Raw genomic sequence first — 19450 nt, 5'->3', positions numbered from 1 at the left:
CAGGCACTTCTCTTATCTCAAGATCAAAATTCCTTGCTCTCCTTCCTCATCATCAGTGAGATTTACCTGCAAGACCCTTTATCACCTGACCATGCTCTTCAATTACATTTGAGGGTCATCCTCCCATATTAACTCTGGATACCAGTTTCTCTCATTTCAGGAGGGGCCTCACTCCCCTGTCTGTGCTTCTCTTTCGTAAAATGATGCTCTTTTTTTAGACTTTCTCCCCCAGGTTTTGCCTCTGGCTGTGTAGCCTCTTCTCTTGCTCTCTCTCAGTAATCTTGTTTACTCCATAAGTTTAGCTACCACACACATCCTGGAAGTCCTCAAGCTGTGTCAGTAGTTCAGGGTACTTCCTAAACTACCGATTGGTTTACCTGGTTACCTTCGGGATAGTTCCATTGACTTCTCCCTCTCTCTCTTTTTTCTCACCATTTATATAATGAATTATATTTATTTTACTTAACTATTTCATAAGTATTTTCATAAGCCTATCAATTTTATTTATTGACTATTTCATAGGTGTAACTTTATTAAACTTCCTGCTACTGCCAAATCATTGTTGAAAAACACAACTGTAATTATGCATTCCCATGTTTGAAATCATATAATAGTCCTCATCAAATTTAGCATAAGTGCAAATTCCTTTGTATGAAAAAAAAGATCCTTCAGTATTTGACACTTAGATCTCTCTAGCCTTTGTTTCCCACAGTATACTCAGAGGAACACTTTTTCTGTGGAAGGTTTTATAAAATGAAATGTGGGGAATAGGAGCAGGGTGAAGGGCTCTATCAAGTTCAAATGCATTTGAGAGAGTAATGTTCAGTTGATAACTTTCAGAGTATTGATTCTCACACTGTCCCAGTTGATTCTCAACTGGTGCTGATTCTCAATAGCACCAGAATTTCTTAAGACTTCATTATATATGCAAAGTCTTAAGCTTCACCCTAGACCTGCTGAATCAGGAACTCTGGGTGTAGAGCCTACCAGTCTGTGTTTTAGCACACCTTCTCAGTGATGCTAAGAAACACTAAAGTTTGGAAACCACTGTCTTAGAGATGCATATTAACATCTTACTACAAGAAGTCTGGAAATAATTTATTTGTTTAAGCAAACATTTCCTCAATTTGAGCATGGACCGTGTGTGTGTATGTGTGTATGTGTATATGATACTCATTAATATGCTTAGAGAAACTTGTCAAAAAGCTGAAGCCTTACATTACTAGTAATTCTCTATTTAGCTTTGTGTGCTTTTGTATTTAAATATCCTATCCTTGCATCATTTTGCTAAAATCTTCCCCCAACCCTTGTCTGGCCGACTCCTTAGAAGAGGTATTTCAAAATATGCTTATAGAACAAATAGATGGGATGGCACAGAAATACCTCATAGCAACCTTAGAAGTGTTGCTCCCTCCTACTACCATGAAGATATCATCTATTATTTCAAAATTTTTTCATATAATGGTTCTCTCTGTATATTGATCTCTTCTTAATGGAGTATCTTCATATTTTCTTCTTTGATATTGTGAAGTATAATGTACATCTTATCAGCTTGTCTGTACAAGTTTCTTGTATTGGAATATCCTTTATAAACATAACAACTAGAAGCTTTTCTCAGTTGATCCTACACTCTGGTAACTTTCTACTTTTAAAAAATTATCTCCCCATTATGCTCTCACAATCTTTCTTTCACATACCTTTCCTCAATTATCTGTTAACAAGATAATTTTTAGTCACTATAGAACTAATGGCAATGTTAAAATTGACAGGTATACTAAGTCGTAGTTTTATAAACCTATTGTATTTTATTTGTTTAGGTTAAATTATATATTATACCTGTATACAATATAAATATGTATTTTAAATATTTTTCTTATGATAAATAGTAATTAATAGAGGTTTTAGTAAATAATGTACTTATTACTAGCTTTCAGAATTTCCACTGCCATTATATTAATTTTTCTAACCATAATTTCAAATGCTCTAGTAAAATTGTCAAATAGTAATAAAGTGTTTCATGGTGGCTTAGCAGAAGAATCCACTGGCCAATGCAAGAGATGTGGGTTTTATCCCTGGGTCGGGAAGATCCCCTGGAGGAGGAAATGGCAGCCTACTCCAGTATTCTTGCCTGGGAAATCACATGGGCAGTGGAGCCTGGCGGAACACAGTCCATGAGGTCACAAAAGAGTTGGACATGACTTAGCAACTAAACAACAACTTAGAACAACTGAATTCCTAAGCAATCAAGTGAATATTCTTATGTATTGGGTTGGTCAAAAGGTTAGTTTGGGTTTTTCCACAAGATGCAAGAATGTTTTGGCCAACCAAACACATGGTTGTACTCCATCCTTGTAAACACGCAGTCTATTAAAATGCACTAGTAAAATACATAAAGCATGGTTTGTGATACCAATATGTGATACATAAAAACTAATGACAGCATCATTTGGTTTATTCTGATGCATCATATAGAATTTTACGCAAAATAATGTTACCAGCTATAATCCTTTAGTGGTATTAAAAAAGGAATGAAAGTATACTTTGTGACAGTTAAGGGACTTTGGAATTAATGTGTATTCAACTACTTTGGTCTTTCCCCTTTCCCAGTTCACTCTGCAAAATGATGATAAGGGACTCTGGAGTTAGACATGTTTTTCATAGTCATTTACTTTTATTTCATCACATTACTTGAAACAAGTTAGGCATATAGTTTGGCTGTATACACATCAAGATGATTAATGATGGTATTCTCAGATAGTTCACCATGGCCATCAGAACTAATTTTACTTACAATCTTTACAACTCACCAGGTTCTCTGGATTTCTGGTTACATCATAGAGAGGGAAGTTTATTGAGTTTAATGTAATGAATAAATAAGTACATTACTGTGACCATAATAAATTCCTGTTCATAAAAGAAAGACAAGCTTCCATAGACAATGTAACTTAATAATTGGAGAAGTTAGACATTTGTTTGCCTGTATTGCTGCCTTTTTCTTCTTAAATATCTTCTGATGTGCATGGGTGTACCTGAGGAATTAAAACAGGAAGGCTGCAGAGTTTAAAATGGTTCTCAGGGGCCAGATGCATAAGGTTTATTAAGATCCTTTGAAGACTACTTTTAGTTCATTCTGGCAATTTGAAGTAATATGTGCTAGCCACTAGTCTTTTGACTAGTCTCAGTCTTCAGCTTTTAATGTGTTACATTTTGAGCTTAAAGGTAAATTAACAGCACTTGAAAGTACCCTAGGAAAATTTAAGTCCCTGAAAGTACATTATAGTCTTTGTATGAGGTCTGTAACAATACAGGGTTATATTTAACTGCAGTGAGAACAGTGATAGTGTGATGACTCATCTAAATCTGGTTACATATGTTGGGCATCATTAGAAGATATGCCTATAGTCATTCAGCAGAGGGTGGCTGATCTTTGGAAAAGACATGGGTAATTAAGTAAGACAAATGATACTTGTTTAGTTGCTAAGTCATGTCCGACTCTTTTGTGACCCCAGGGACTGTAGCCTGACAGGCTGCTCTGTCATGGGATTTTCCAGGCAAGAATCCTGGAATGGGTTGCCATTTCCTTCTCTAGGGGATCTTCCTGACCCAGGGATTAAATCCACATCTCCTGCATTACAAGTGAATACTTTACCACTGAGCCACCAGGGAAGCCAAATGATTGGACCAAATAAAATCTAATCCACCTTTGTATGAGAGACCATGAATTTCCTGAGCTACCAATTGGAGTTTTCAAATATCCTGGACCTCCAAGCTTATAAATACTTCAGCAAAAATAGTCAAGGAAGCCATATGCTTCCCACTTATATACTTGAGTGAAAATTGTCTCCATCTTCATCTTTTTTCCTGATTTTAAAAAGTAAATGTAAAAGAAGTGCTGTAAGAAGAATACCCAATGAAACAAAACAACCAGAATAACTTACCTGTATGTTCAAAAGAATTACGTGTGTTGAGTATGAAGTTTATATGTGAAACATTCAAAAGTATTATACTATTTTGATGTCACTGTAAATTTAGATCATTCAGACAACACTCCTTCTAGAGGTGACAGTGGAGAATTCATTCAGCATGATAAATTTAGAAGGATTCCAATATGATTTAAATACACCTATATGCATATAAAAAAAAGACTTACAAAGTTAGAGTTAACTTAGATGTATTTGTGAGTGGAATGAGAGAGTTCTAGTCCATTCACATAACTTTATATCTGTAGAATTTAACAGTAATGACTTTGTAACCAGACAGCCTTTCTTGAGTTCTGCCCACATACACCAGTGTGACTTTTGAAAAAAGGCAGGACAAATTTTACACACACACCATTGTACACACAGAATTCAACCTTTTGCCTTGGAAGAAGTCACATTAAAGGGATGAACTCTATAATAATAATTCCTAAGATCATAAACTGCAATAGAGGAAGATAAACCTCCATTCCAGAACCAAAGCATTCAGAAATTCAAGCCTAGCCATTGTGACTAGACCCTGTGGGATGCCATTCAATGAAGAGAGACAACCTGAATGTACTAACTTTGGCTTGCATGGTCTGAGAGTTGTTCATAACTCTCTTTATCTGATCCTCCTGTTTGACAGTGATTTCTAACTAAACTCATGCCCTTTAACCTTTTCTTTTGCATGTTGCCTGACTTCTGAGCAGAGTAAGAAACAGGACATTCCTCGGGAAGATCAGGGACCAACCACCAAGAATTTGGATTTTTGGCCCCAGCTTATTACACTGATGGTCACTATTATTGATGAGGATAAAACTGCCTACACTCCTGTCCTGAATCAGTAAGTACATTTTTTGTTAATAAATGGATTTTGTGCAGCTAAAGTTAAGGAAACGTAAACTATTTGAAGTACAGCTTATACTCTCATGACAATGACAGACTTGTCCAAAATTAAGCTATAGAAAGAGGTATTTTCTACTTTTATCAATAAACATCAATTCAGTGATAGTGTGAATTTTTAGTTTCAGCCCCATAGAGGGTGATTATTTCAATATAGAAACAAATATTTCCCCCAAATTTATTTTTATTTGATGTAGAAAACTTTCCTCTTTCTACTGTCTTAGAAAAATGCCATCCTCTGCCCCAAACTTACAAGAATGTTAAAGAGCTCATACTAAACATATTCCATTGTGACGTTTTAATAATAAGGGTTTGGCCCCAAACATAATACTTTCAAAATAGTTGTATATGCTGGATTTAACAAATTTAATGCAGTATTTAAGAGAACAAGCCCATTTTCTCAAATAACCTAAGCCTATGCTGTCATGCATAGAATTTATAAATGCTATGCAGATGAATTAAAGCAGGTAGGGTGATTGCAGCCATGAAATTAAAAGACGCTTACTCCTTGGAAGGAAAGTTATGACCAACCTAGATAGCATATTAAAAAGCAGAGACATTACTTTCTCAACAAAGTTCTGTCTAGTCAAGGCTATGGTTTTTCCAGTAGTCATGTATGGATGTGAGAGTTGGACGGTGAAGAAAGCTGAGCGCCGAAGAATTGATGCTTTTGAACTGTGGTGTTGGAGAAGACTCTTGAGAGTCCCTTGGACTGCAAGGAGATCCAACCAGTCCATCCTAAAGGAGATCAGTCCTGGGTGTTCCTTGGAAGGACTGACGTTGAAGCTGAAACTCCAATACTTTGGCCACCTCATGTGAAGAGCTGACTCATTTGAAAAGACCCTGATGCTGGGAAATATTGAGGGCAGGAGGAGAAGGGGACAACAGAGGATGAGGTGATTGGATGGCATCACCAACTCAATGGACATGAGTTTGGGTGGACTCCGGGAGTTGGTGATGGGCAGGGAGACCTGGCGTGCTGCGGTTCATGGGGTTGCAAAGAGTCAGACACGACTGAGTGACTGAACTGGAACTGGAAAGGTAGTAAAGCAGATCAATTAAAATTCATGGCTGTTCTAGAAGAGTCTGAAATGAACAACTTACCAAAATTCTACTAGCTATGAGACCTTGGACAAATTATCTAATTTCCTTGGGTCTAAGTTTCCTCATATATAAAATAAGGGCATATTATTACATAATTTCCAAGACTCAGTCCACCTTTAATGTTGCACCTTTAGGATTTATTTCACACCCACACATTGAGAGCTATACAACCAAATTAACAGCTGACTCTGCCAACCAGGCATTTGCAGTCTGCTTAATGAAGGGAGTATTTTGACTTATTGGTCATACCTGAAATGCTTTAGGAATAGCAGAAATAGACAAACCATGAAGTACATTCAGGCTTAATATGGAAAACTGGTTTTATTATTTCTCATTTTCTATACTGGTCAAGACAGGGTCAAAAAGCTTGTGTGTAATCCAACTGAAATTTCAGTTATAGAATAAATACATGTAAATACTCTAATTTTTATCCTTTTATGTTTCTTTACCACCAATATTCACCTGCCCCAAATTTCTCCTAAATGTGGTGAAAGTGGTTCTCTCTGGTGTGCAGTGATAGCATCATCAGGTTTGCTTTTACACTTTTGTTTTCCCTTTTTCCCTTATACCCACCTTTTCTGCCAGATGCCAGAGTGTATCATGATGAGCATCTATAGAGACTTTGCTCTTTTATTTCTTCTGATAGCTCAGTACTAGATCTGCTCTTTTAACATATAACATCTTCAGTTCATCTTGGGTGGCTTTGAGCTGTTTTCTCATTTATTCTTTGGACTTTTCTTGAAGACAGAGTAGATTTCCTAAAGGAAAGGAAATTAATAACTTGCTTCAAGACTGTGCCCTTGGGCTGGGGTAGGCCACTTGATAAATGACCATGGAATGAAGACAGATATCTGCTGAGAAATGCTAATTAAAAGTTATTTGAAAGAATTTTATTTTTAATCAAAAAATTTTTTACATTTACCAAATATCATAAATTAGAATGTGATGTTAAAAGATACATTATAAAATCATGGAATCAAAGTTTCCCAGAGTCATTTTTAATCATATACCATTAAAAATATACAAAGATTTTAGTTCCTTTTTTGTTACAGTATTAAAGGAAGTGGAGGGAATATATTTACTTATGCCAAAAATAAATTTTAAATTATGGGCTAAATTGAGTATTCTAAGTATAAAAACAAGCCATGACACAAAAAAAGATATGTCTTTGCTTTGCTTTTTATTTATTTATAGTGTAAGAGTTTAGAGTCATTTTTTTTTTTTCTATGAAAACCTAGCTCAAATAAACCTGAATGTCATCCCTCTGTTAGGAATCTGTACTTTATATTTACTCAGATTTTGAAAATTTTCTAAAGATTTTTGCTTACTAAGGATCATTCCTTAAAGAATCAAAATTCCATATCATTCCAAAATTCCTTAAGGCATTTGTTTCTCATATCATTAAGTCTGTGTTTTAAGTGAACTCACTTGGATAGCAAGCTGTGACCTTAGTGGCCAATGTTTGTTGTTGCTGTGCAGTTGCTCACTCACGTCCGACTCTTCGCAATCCCATGAACTGCAGCACGCCAGCGTTCCCTGTCCTTCATTATCTCCTGGAATCTGCTCAAATTCTTGTCCATTGAGTCCACCAATGTTTGCAGTTGTCTAATTTGATGAGATTTCCACTGATGCATGTTTCTTTATTTGCACATGTATGTTCACATTTGTTGTTGTTCAGTCTCCCAGGCATGTCTGACTCTTTGCAACCCCATAGACTGCAGCATGCCAGGCCTCTCTGTCCCTTACCATCTCCTGAAGTTTGCTCAAGTTCATTTCCATTGCATCGGTGATGCCATCCAGCCATCTCATTCTCTGATGCCCTCTTCTCCTTCTGCCCTCGATCTTTCTCAGCATCAGGGACTTTTCAGTGAGTCATCTGTTCAGATCAGATGACCAAAATACTGGGTTTCAGCTTCAGTATCAGTCCTTCCAAAAAGTATTCAGGCTTGATTTCCCTTAAGATGGACTGGTTTGATCTCCTTGCTGTCCAAGCGACTTTCAGGAGTCTTCTCCAGCACCATAGTTCGAAGGCATCAATTCCTTGGCATTTCACCTTCTTTAAAGTCCAGCTCTCACAACTGTATGTGACCATAGCCTTGATTATATGGATCTTTGTCGGCAGAGTAATGTCTCTGCTTTTCAATACACTGTTTGTCATACATAGCTTTCCTACCAAGAAGCAAGTGTCTTCTGATTTCATGGCTGCAGTCACCATCTGCAGTGATTTTGGAGCTCAAAAAGTTAAGTCTGTCACTGTTTCCATTGTTTCCCCATTATGTGCTATGAAGTGATGGAACTGGACGCCATGATCTTAGTTTTATGAATGTTGAGTTTTAAGCCAAATTTTCACTCTCCTCTTTCACTTTCATCAAGAGGCTCTTTAGTTCTTCTTTGCTTTCTGCCATAAGGGTGGTGTCATCTGCATATCTGAGGTTATTGATATTTTCTCCTGGCAATCTTGATTCCAGCTTGTGCTTCATCCAGCCCAGCATTTCTCATGATGTACTCTGCATATAAGTTAAATAAGCAAGGTGACAATATATAGCTTTGACATACTCCTTTCCCAATTTGGAACCAGTCTGTTGTTCCATGTCCAGTTCTAACTGTTGCTTCTTGACCTTCATACAGATTCCTCAAGAGGCAGGTCAGGTGGTCTGGTATTCCCATCTCTTCCAGAATTTTCCACAGTTTATTGTGATCCACACAACCAAAGGCTTTGGCGTAGCCAATAAACAGAAGTAGATGTTTTTCTGGAACTCTCTTGCTTTTTTGATGATCCAACAGATGTTGTAAATTTGATCTCAGGTTCCGCTGACTTTTCTAAATGCAGCTTGAGCATCTGGAAGTTCACGGTTCACATATTGTTGAAGCCTGGCTTGGAGAATTTTGAGCATTACTTTGCTAGCGTGAGATATGAGTGCAATTGTGCAGTAGTTTGAGTATTCTTTGGCATTGCCTTTCTTTAGGATTGGTATGAAAACAGACCTTTTCCAGTCCTGTGGCCACTGCTGAGTTTTCCAAATTTGCTAGCTTATTGAGTGCAGCACTTTCACAGCATCATCTTTTAGGATTTGAAATAGCTCAACTGGGATTCCATCACCTCCACTAGCTTTGTTCATAGTTCCGTATTCTTTCCTTGTGAACCGCATAAACAGTATGAACAGTATTGAGGTATAACTGAATACAGTGAAACTTTACATACACAATTTGTTTAGTTTTGAAGCATGAATCATCACCACAATCTAGACAATAAAGATATTCATAATTTTTATGTGTCTTTTGTAACCTATCCCAGGCAACCAATAGTCTGCCTTCTAATACTACAAATTAGTTTGAAAATTGTGTCCTTTTTTGAAAGGAATAATATATTATGTACATCCCTTTGTTTAGTTGCTTTCACTAGTTACTGTTTTGAGATTCATTCAGGTGTTTGCGGGTATTGGTACTTTATCTCTTCTTATTTCTAAGTGATATTCCACTGTATAGTTACATCACAAAATGTTTATCCATTCATCTGTTAGGATTAGGCTTAAGATCAAGGTGAACATTTGGATTTTTTTTCAAGATTAGGTTTCTGTGAATATTTGTTTATAAAAATTGATGTAGAATTTTTATTTTCCTTGGATCATGGGATATGTACATATTTAATATTTCTTAAAATTGCCAAATACTTTCCAAGTGTTTATACATTGCCAACACTTAGTGCTATTGGACATTTTACTTTTAGCTATTCAACTAGGTGTATAGTGATATTTCCTTATGGTTTTATTTACCACTTTCCTAAGAACTGATATTGACCATCTTTTATGTGCTTATTTGCAATCCATATATCTTCTTTGGTGAAATGTCTGTTCAAATCCTTTTGCCATTTCCAAACTGGAATGTTTATCTTCTTATTAACGAGTTGTAGTGGTTAAGGTCTACTGTCAGATATGAATGTTGCAATATTTTCTGCTATTTTGTGACTTTCTATTCCATTTTTTACGTTTCTTTAGCAATCTTTAAAAAAAAAATTGATGGAGTAATTCAATTTGTTGACTGTCATTTTTAAAATTTGTTTTTTTTGTGTTTAAGAAATCTTTGCATCCAGCACATTCAAATTGCAACACCACAATTTTCTTCTAGATGTCTTACATTGAGATCTAGGATTCACATCAAATTATTTTTTTGTATATGTTGTGATACAAACTTGTAGGATTTTCTGGGTTTTTTTTTCATCTTTTTATCTATCTTTCCAACTCTATTTGTTAGAAAAATTATCGTATCACCAGTTGCTTTTGCAGCTTTGTCAAAAATCTGTTAATTAAATGTGTGAATCTAATTCTAGACTCTGTTCTGTTGACCCATATATCTATCAGTCTAGTAATGATGAACTTCCTCACCTTTTGTCTGGAAAACTCTTTGTCTCTCCTTCAATTCTGAAGGACAGCTTTGCTGAATAGAGTATTATTGGTTGGCAGATTTTCTCTTTCAGCATTTTGAAAAATCATCACACTCCCTCCTGGCTTGCAAAGTTTATGCTGAAAAATTCACTGATAGTCTTAATGGGGTCCCCTTCTAAGTAACAAATTGATTTTAAGATTCTTTCTTTGTCTGTTATATTTTCTTTGCTGAAATTCTCACTTTGTTTATGCCTTGCTCTCTGACCTCAGTGACCATCTTTATGGCCATTATTTTGAACTCTGTAGGGTAAGTCACTTCTGTCTTACTAAGATCACGTTCTAATGATTTATCTTGTTCTTCTGTTTGAGACATATTTCCTTGTTGTTATTACTTTTTTTTTTCTTCCATTTTCCTCCACTCTTTGTGTTGGTTTCTGCACATTACATGTGCAGTCCTGGCAAACTGTCTCATCATCAGTCCAGATGAAACTCCTGGTTGTCTCCCAAACCTTTATGGCTGTCCCCCATAGTTGAGGGTGTGCCAAGATCAGTCAGTGTTCCAAGGAAGAGAATATTAGTCAGCACATAGATGCAGGCTGAAACTGTACCCTCATAGAAGAGCTGGGGAAAGATATAGTTAAGTTCCTTCCAAGGAGAAATTGGAAAATGGCTATTTTTACCTGCTGCTTCTACAGGAATCCCAGGCAGATAGTCATGAGAGTGGGAGAGAAATGAAAGGGTGCTCCTGCACCTAAGGAAAAGCTGCTTCTTTGTTTGCTATCCTCCTGTGGAACATGTGAATGTAGCCCCACTGGCTTTCAGAGCTAAGTGATTTGGGAATTCCATTCCTTGTATGGAAGCCATAAAAGCTGAGTCACTAAATATGGGGACAAACTCCTTTCAAGGTGGTACTAGCAATTTGGTTTTATTGTTGGATCAAGCCAGAGAGGGAATGCAGGGGAAGTGCCTACCAGCTCCCCTGGATTCTAAGGAAGCTCTCAGTCAGCCTCTAGATGCATGTTAAATTAGAAGCCAGAACTTCAGGCATCAGCTTGTAAAGTATGCAGTCAAATCCCTCCAGAGAAGACTGGACAATGGACAATTTTGTCTGCTATTTCTGGGCTGAGCATTGAGGGGTAGCCACAGGAAGTGAAGTGTACCCACTGGCAAATACTTCTTTGTTTGCCATAGTCCTTGAGCCACTGGATGTCTCTCAGTGGGATTTTCTTACTATGTAGTTGTACAGTCCGTGCATCCGTGGGTACAGGGAAGTTCAGGAGTTCCTTCATTGCCATCCTGGCCCCTCCCAAAACTACTTGTGCTTGATTGTGTTTTTGTTATTTGTGTCTTTCAAGGAATTTTTCCATTCAATATAAGTGGCCAAATTTGCTGTTGTATAATTGCTCATGACATTTCCCTATGATGCTTTTTTCTTTAAAATAACCTTAATACATTTCAGTTCAGTTCAGTAGCTCAGTCATGTCCAACTCTTTGTGACCCCATGGACTGCAGCATGCCAAGTTTCCCTGTCCATCACCAACTCCTGGAGTTTGCTCAAACTCATATCCATTGAGTCGGTGATACCATCCAACCATCTCATCCTCTGTCATCCCCTTCTCCTCCTGCCTCCAATCTTTCCCAGCATGAGGGTCTCTTCCAATGAGTCAGTTCTTTGCATCAGGTGGCCAAAGTATTGGAGCTTCAGCTTCAGCATCAGTCCTTCCAATGAATATTCAGGACTGATTTCCTTTAGAATTGGTTTGATCTCCTTGCAGTCCAAGGGACTCTCAAGAGACTTCTCCAACACCACAGTTCAAAAGCATCAATTCTTCGGCATTCAGCTTTTCTCAGCAAAGATAGGGTTTACACTGGGGAGAATAGGCAGTTGGAAAATCCAAAAAGTATTCATCAAAAGTACAAAAAAAGAGAGAAAGAAAATAAGTCATTTTGAAAGGTTTTATGAATGTTAATTACAGCCTTCTTGAAATTTAAAATAGATGTTTCTCTGCAAATTTCTAAAATAATATGTTATTTGGAGAAAATAAGAAATTGTTTTTTTTTTCCTGAGAGCGCAGGAGTACTGTTATAAGATTGCTAACTAAGACTTGTACTAATTCAATCACTTTTGATGTCAACTTTCTGTCTCCCTGACTACATGTCATATAAAAAAGAAAAGGTTCCTCTTGGATTTTCATTTTATTATGCTCACCAGATGATTTATGCACAACTAGATATCTATGTTATGAATATTGTCATCGGCATATAGGGAACTATGGAAAATTAATTAGAGCCAGGCATTGTACTAAGAATTTTTAGAGTTTAATGTCTAATTGAATCCTAAATGTAATTGCAATAGAATCAGTGCTGTTAAAATCCCCAAATCGCAGAAGACAGAGGGGCTAAGTAAATTTCCCAAGATCACACATTTAGTAAGCGGCAGAATCAGAATCTAAGCAACCGTCTACATTAACAAAATGATTAATTGTAGGAAAAAGATCCCATAAGTAAGGGCAGGGCATTAATCCTTCAGCTCAGTGGAAACACTTCTGATGTCTCAAAGATTAATCTGGATCTAGTCATGAGAAACCTGAAACAATAATTACAAATGTATAAGGTGTAAGATATGCCATATGATGGCACCACTTGTAGTTGTGTATTAGCTAGTAGACAAAATGCATGCAGTTTTAATTTCCTGTAGGAAAAATGTAAATTTGAAGTGTGTACCCACTGGGGCCCTCAGGAAAAACCAAGAAAGATTTTTTTTTTTCCTAAAGTTTTCTGCATTAAAAAAATTTTGCTTCCCCAAAATTCAGGATACACAAAAGTGATCAGTTTTCTCTTATGGATTAGGTGCAAGAAATGTCAGAACCGAGGCCCACATTTAATAACTCTATAGAATCTAACTTCGTACATTTCTACATTTCTATGTCTTTTATTCTATCTTTTTTATTTTTATTTCCTCATTTTCCTTTTTTTTTCAAAAAACATTTTTTTTTTTTCCCTCTGGAGGCCCTCTATGTCCTGCTGCTGAATTCTGAACTGGTTGCTCTGTAGGTCTAGTGCAGCACTGTTATTTGGAGATAGTAATTGCTACCATTGGTTTAGAAGGTTTCATTCATTTAACTTAATGTTGGTTACTGGGCAGTATGTTACAAACTGGAAACTCAGCAATAAACAAGACAAAAAAGTTATTTAATACTTTTGCAGGGAGTGGAGAGGAGTTAGATAACAAGGCATATAAAGAAACAGATAATACAATGTTTCAGGTGTTGATAAGAAGGTAAAGCAAGATAAATAGAAAAACAGTGACTTGGCAGAAGTGAAGGTTGTTGCTAATATGTCAATCTCAATGGATAAGAAGATACTCTTGGAGAAAGTGACATTTGAATTGAAGCCTAGATGATTAAAGGAAAGCAGACAGAAACAGAGCTCTGTAACTGTAACCAGGAGAGTAACAAGTACAAAGTTTCAAGGCTGAAGCCTGGCAAGTTGGAGTAGCAGCAAGAAAGGCCATATGCTGCTAAGTCGCTTCAGTCGTGTCCAACTCTGTGCGGCCCCATAGACAGCAGCCCACCAGGCTCCGCTGTCCCTGGGATTCTCCAGGCAAGAATACTGGAGTGGGTTGCCATTTCCTTCTCCAGTGCATGAAAGGGAAAAGTGAAAGTGAAGTCACTCTGTCGTGTCTGACTCTTAGCGATCCCATGGATTGTAGCCTACCAGGCTCCTCCATCCGTGGAATTTTCCAGGCAAGAGTACTGGAGTGGGGTGCCATTGCCTTCTCCAAGGCCATATGACTAAGGGGTTAATCAATGGGAGAAGTAATAGGAAAAGTTGATGTCATAAAAGTTGCACTTTCATTTATTGGATAGTGCTACAGATTCCCATAGTTGACAAGGCAAACAGACTGCAACACTTTGCTTTCATGGTCTTATTTCAGTTGTTGTCACCTGATATGTGGGCTTCCCAGGTGGAGCTACTGGTAAAGAACTTGACTGCCAATGCAAGATACATAAGACATGGGTTCTGTCCCTAGGTCAGGAGGATCCCCTGAAGGAGGGCACTGCAACTCACTCCAGTTTTCTTGCCTGGAGAATCCTATGGACAGAATAGCCTGGCAGGCTACCGTCCATAGGGTTGCAAAGAGTAGGACATGACTTAAGCAACTTAGCAGGCAGGCAAGCACCTAATACGTGGTTAGTATTTACTCAGGTTAGAGAGAATGAGAAGTAGTAATTTGGTTAAAGATTTTATTTTTTAATTATTATCTTTTATTTAGCAAAGTTAGTTTTACAAAACCTTAATGGACTTCCTTTAATATTGTAAAGAGCAATATTGCATAGGAACCTGGAATGTTAGGTCCGTGAATCAAGGCGAATTGGAAGTGGTCAAACAGGAGATGGCAAGAGTGAATGTCGACATTCTAGGAATCAGCGAACTAAGATGGACTGGAATGGGTGAATTTAACTCAGATGACCATTATATCTACAACTGTGGGCAAGAATCCCTTAGAAGAAATGGAGTAGCCATCATGGTCAACAAAAGAGTCCAAAATGCAGTACTTGGATGCAATCTCAAAAACGATAGAATGATCTCTGTTCATTTCCAAGGCAAACCATTCAATATCACGGTAATCCAAGTCTGTGCACTGACCAGTAACGCCAAAGAAGCTGAAGTTGAACGGTTCTATGAAGACCTACAAGACCTTCTAGAACTAAAACCCAAAAAAGGTGTCCTTTTCATTATAGGGGACTGGAATGCAAAAGTAGGAAGTCAAGAAACACCTGGCGTAACAGGCAAGTTTGGCCTTGGAGTACAGAATGAAGCAGGGCAAAGGCTAATAGAGTTTTGCCACGAGAACGCACTGGTCATAGCAAACACCCTATTCCAACAACACAAGAGAAGACTCTACACGTGGACATCACCAGATGGTCAACACTGAAATCAGACTGATTATATTCTTTGCAGCCAAAGATGGAGAAGCTCTATACAGTCAGCAAAAACAAGACCGGGAGCAGACTGTGGCTCAGATCATGAACTGCTTATTGCCACATTCAGACTTAAATTGAAGAAAGTAGGGAAAACCACTATTCCATTCAGGTATGACCTAGATCAAATCCCTTATGAGTATACAGTGGAAGTGACAAATAGATTTAAGGGTCTAGACCTGATAGACAGAGTACCTGATGAACTATGGACAGAGGTTCGTGACATTGTACAGGAGACAGGGATCAAGACCATCCCCATGGAAAAGAAATGCAAAAAAGCAAACTGGCTGTCTGAGGAGGGCTTACAGATAGCTATGAAAAGAGAAGCAAAAAGCAAAGGAGACAAGGAAAGATATTCCCATCTGAATGCAGAGTTCCAAAGAATAGCAAGGAGAGATATGAAAGCCTTCCTCAGTGACCAGTGCAAAGAAATAGAGGAAAACAACACATTGGGAAACACTAGAGATCTCTTCAAGAAAATTACAGATACCAAAGGAACATTTCATGCACAGATAGGCTCGATAAAGGACAGAAATGATATGGACCTAACAGAAGCAGAAGATATTAAGAAGAGGTGGCAAGGATACACAGAAGAACTGTACAAAAAAGATCTTCACGACCCAGATAATCACGATGGTGTGATCACTCACCTAGAGCCAGACATCCTGGAATGTGAAGTCAAGTGGGCCTTAGAAAGCATCACTACGAACAAAGCTAGTGCAGGTGATGGAATTCCAGTTGAGCTATTTCAAATCCTCAAAGGTGATGCTGTGAAAGTGCTGCACTCGATATGCCAGCAAATTTGGAAAACTCAGCCGTGGCCACAGGACTGGAAGAGGTCAGTCTTCGTTCCAATCCCAAAGAAAGGCAATGCCAAAGAATGCTCAAACTACCGCACAATTGCACTCATCTCACATGCTAGTAAAGTAATGCTCAAAATTCTCCAAGCCAGGCTTTAGCAATACGTGAGCCGTGAACTTCCAGATGTTCAAGCTGGTTTTAGAAAAGGCAGAGGAACCAGAGATCAAATTGCCAATATCTGCTGGATCATCGAAAAAGCAAGAGAGTTCCAGAAAAACATCTATTTCTGCTTTATTGACTATGCCAAAGCCTTTGACTGTGTGGATCACAATAAACTATGGAAAATTCTGAAAGAGATGGGAATACCAGACCATCTGACCTGTCTCTTGAGAAACCTGTATGCAGGTCAGGAAGCAACAGTTAGAACTGGACATGGAACAACAGACTGGTTCCAAATAGGAAAAGGAGTACGTCAGGGCTGTATATTGTCACCCTGCTTATTTAACTTATATGCAGAGTACATCATGAGAAACGCTGGGCTGGAAGAAACACAAGCTGGAATCAAGATTGCCGGGAGAAATATCAATAACCTCAGATATGCAGATGACACCACCCTTATGGCAGAAAACGAAGAAGAACTAAAGAGCCTCTTGATGAAAGTGAAAGAGGAGAGGGAAAAAGTTGGCTTAAAGCTCAACGTTCAGAAAACTAAGATCATGGCATCTGGTCCCATCACTTCATGGGAAATAGATGGGTAAACGGTGGAAACAGTGTCAGACTTGATTTTTTTGGGCTCCAGAATCACTGCTGATGGTGACTGCAGCCATGAAATTAAAAGATGCTTACTCCTTGGAAGGAAGGTTATGACCAACCTAGATAGCATATTTAAAAGCAGAGACATTACTTTGCCAACAAAAGTCCATCTAGTCAAGGCTATGGTTTTTCCAGTGGTTATGTGTGGATGTGAGAGTTGGACGGTGAAGAAAGCTGAGCACCGAAGAATTGATGCTTTTGAACTGTGTGGAAAAGACTCTTGAGAGTCCCTTGGACTGCAAGGAGATCCAATCAATACATCCTAAAGGAGATCAGTCCTCAGTGTTCATTGGAAGGACTGATGTTGAAGCTGAAACTCCAATACTTTGGCCACCTCATGCGAAGGGTTGACTCATTGGAAAAGACCCTGATGCTGGGTAGGATTGGGGGCAGGAGGAGAAGGGGACGCCAGAGGATGAGATGGTTGGATGGCATCACCAACTCTATGGACATGGGTTTGGGTGGACTCCGGGAGTTGGTGATGGACAGAGAGGCCTGGCGTGCTGCACTTCATGAGGTCGCAAAGAGTCGGACACGACTGAGCGACTGAACTGAACTGAATGGACTTCCTACTATCCAGCTCCGAGCTCCTGCCACACTTTCCTTTACCTTTAAAATTTAAAGGCTTAGCTGAAGCGTTACTTCTTCCGGCGAGTCTTCCCTAATTTCATCCAGGATATATAGGTATCACATTATGGTTCTTCCATGCGTTTGCATTCTGTCATTGCATTTATAACTTGGTATTATGAGTATATGTATATAACTCTGTTTTCTGCACTATTCTAAAAGGTTTTTGCAGGAAAAGACCATTTCTTGTCATCCTTTTATCTTTACAACCTTAGCATAGTGTGAGATGAAGAGATGATGTTCAACTTGTTTAACAAATGAAGGTCCCACTGTACCCTGCTTACAAGATCAATTACGTACTCACAAATGTTGATAACAAAGGAAAGGCACCTTTAATTAGAATGCCAATAGTCTGGGGAGATGATGGACTCAACATCCCCCAAAACCAGTTCTGAAGATTCTGCTTGGCCATGACATTTTAAAGAGAAAGAGTAATCTTAGTTAATCACTGAGATAGGGATTCAGAGTGGTCACCATGCCCACTCCCCCCACACCCCCAGTGTACAGACTCATTGACTTCTTGTGATCTTCCTCGAGTTGTAATCTTGTTCACACAGTTTGGTCACACAGTTTGTTTGGAATATTACAAACTTCCAAAGTGAAGGGGAAGCTAGGTAAGAGATCTGGTCCTCTGTTATTTATTGATATTTATTCTTCATTTCTTTTTCTTTGATCTACAGAAAGAACTGACAAGTTAGGCAAGGTATTGTGTGATTAAAAGATTTGAGAGGTGTGCTTGGGCCAGAGATAAGCAGAGCATGAGGGTGCCTGGTTTAAAAGTTAATTCTGATGTACCTTTGTTAAAGTGACAAGAAAAGGGGCTTCCTGCTAAGGGGAGTTTCCTATAAAGAGCTGCTTACAAATCCCCACTTATCAGAACATCATTCTATTTCTATGACATTAGGGGCAAAGGTCTATCTTCTATAACTTCTTCATGGTGATATAGGGCGCTGTATTCTCAGAGTGGAAGGTGTCAATGTGAGTCTATAGCATTTCCGACAATTTTAGTTGTCTGCTTATATATATAGGCAGAGAAAACTACAATTATTTTGATGCCTACAGAGATGTAGATTATCATGAGCAATAAAGTTAATTCCATTCTCTTGAGGCCTGTTCTTGAAATTGTTCTAGCCATAGATTCAGTACTGCTCAAGTAGGAATATCTAACATTATGGCTACAGTCTGGTCATCATGCAGTTAGCCTTTTTCTCCTTTGGTGGCAATTATAGAATATCTGTAGATAAATATAGAATTATCTGTAAAATAATTCTCTATTGTCTAATCATTAATTGTTTAGTTTGGTACTGGGGGGTTGGCGCCTGCAGGGTTCTACTCAGTTCCAGAGTCATGTTTACTGAGTAAGTAAAATTTGCCAATTCCATACTTGTCCTTTTGCTTTGTCTTTAGCCTTATTCAGATTTTTCTCAGTGATAAGTGATATCCCCTTCTCCCATCCTGACATGTAATTGAAACAAAACAACAGATGATTACTTTGGTTTAGAAAAGTCACATCCAAAAGCTCCTTACAGGCCATCTAAAAGCTTATTGTAAGAAAAAGCAGAGAATTGCCATTGTAACTTTATTGGCATCAGACAGGAATGCTCATACACAATAGGTGCTGTATTTCAGTGAATACAGACAGATAAAATGACTGCTGAACCATAGTAAAAGGATTTAAGGGAACTAATTCTAAGCAGTCTTTGTAGCAATGCCTCATTCTTTGACAATGAGAGATCCATTCATAAATATGCATTATACTTGGGAAACAACTTACAGACAGAAGAGTCTTCCTCCACTGATGCTTGGGCACTCAAGATGTTTGTTCGGAATCACCCAGTGGGCATTAAGGTCTTTACTTTTACAACAAATCTCATTT

At 38.1% G+C, this 19450-nt stretch overlaps 1 protein-coding gene across 1 annotated transcript in view; it reads left to right on the top strand.

Moving 5' to 3' along the window:
* Nucleotides 1-19450, top strand: part of UNC13C (unc-13 homolog C) — a 1717543-nt gene that overhangs the window by 1482654 nt on the left and 215439 nt on the right. The window contains exon 48 of the mRNA XM_081513848.1: nt 4670-4803. Within this exon, the coding sequence (XP_081369974.1) occupies nt 4670-4803 (134 nt within the window). The remainder of the gene's footprint in view (nt 1-4669; nt 4804-19450) is intronic.

The sequence above is a fragment of the Giraffa tippelskirchi genome, chromosome 7, assembly GCF_054371585.1.
Source record: "Giraffa tippelskirchi isolate mGirTip1 chromosome 7, T2T-mGirTip1v1.2.pri, whole genome shotgun sequence".
Lineage (NCBI taxonomy): Eukaryota > Metazoa > Chordata > Mammalia > Artiodactyla > Giraffidae > Giraffa > Giraffa tippelskirchi.
Note: the sequence above shows the minus strand (reverse complement) of the source record. Positions and strands in the feature narration are given on the sequence as shown.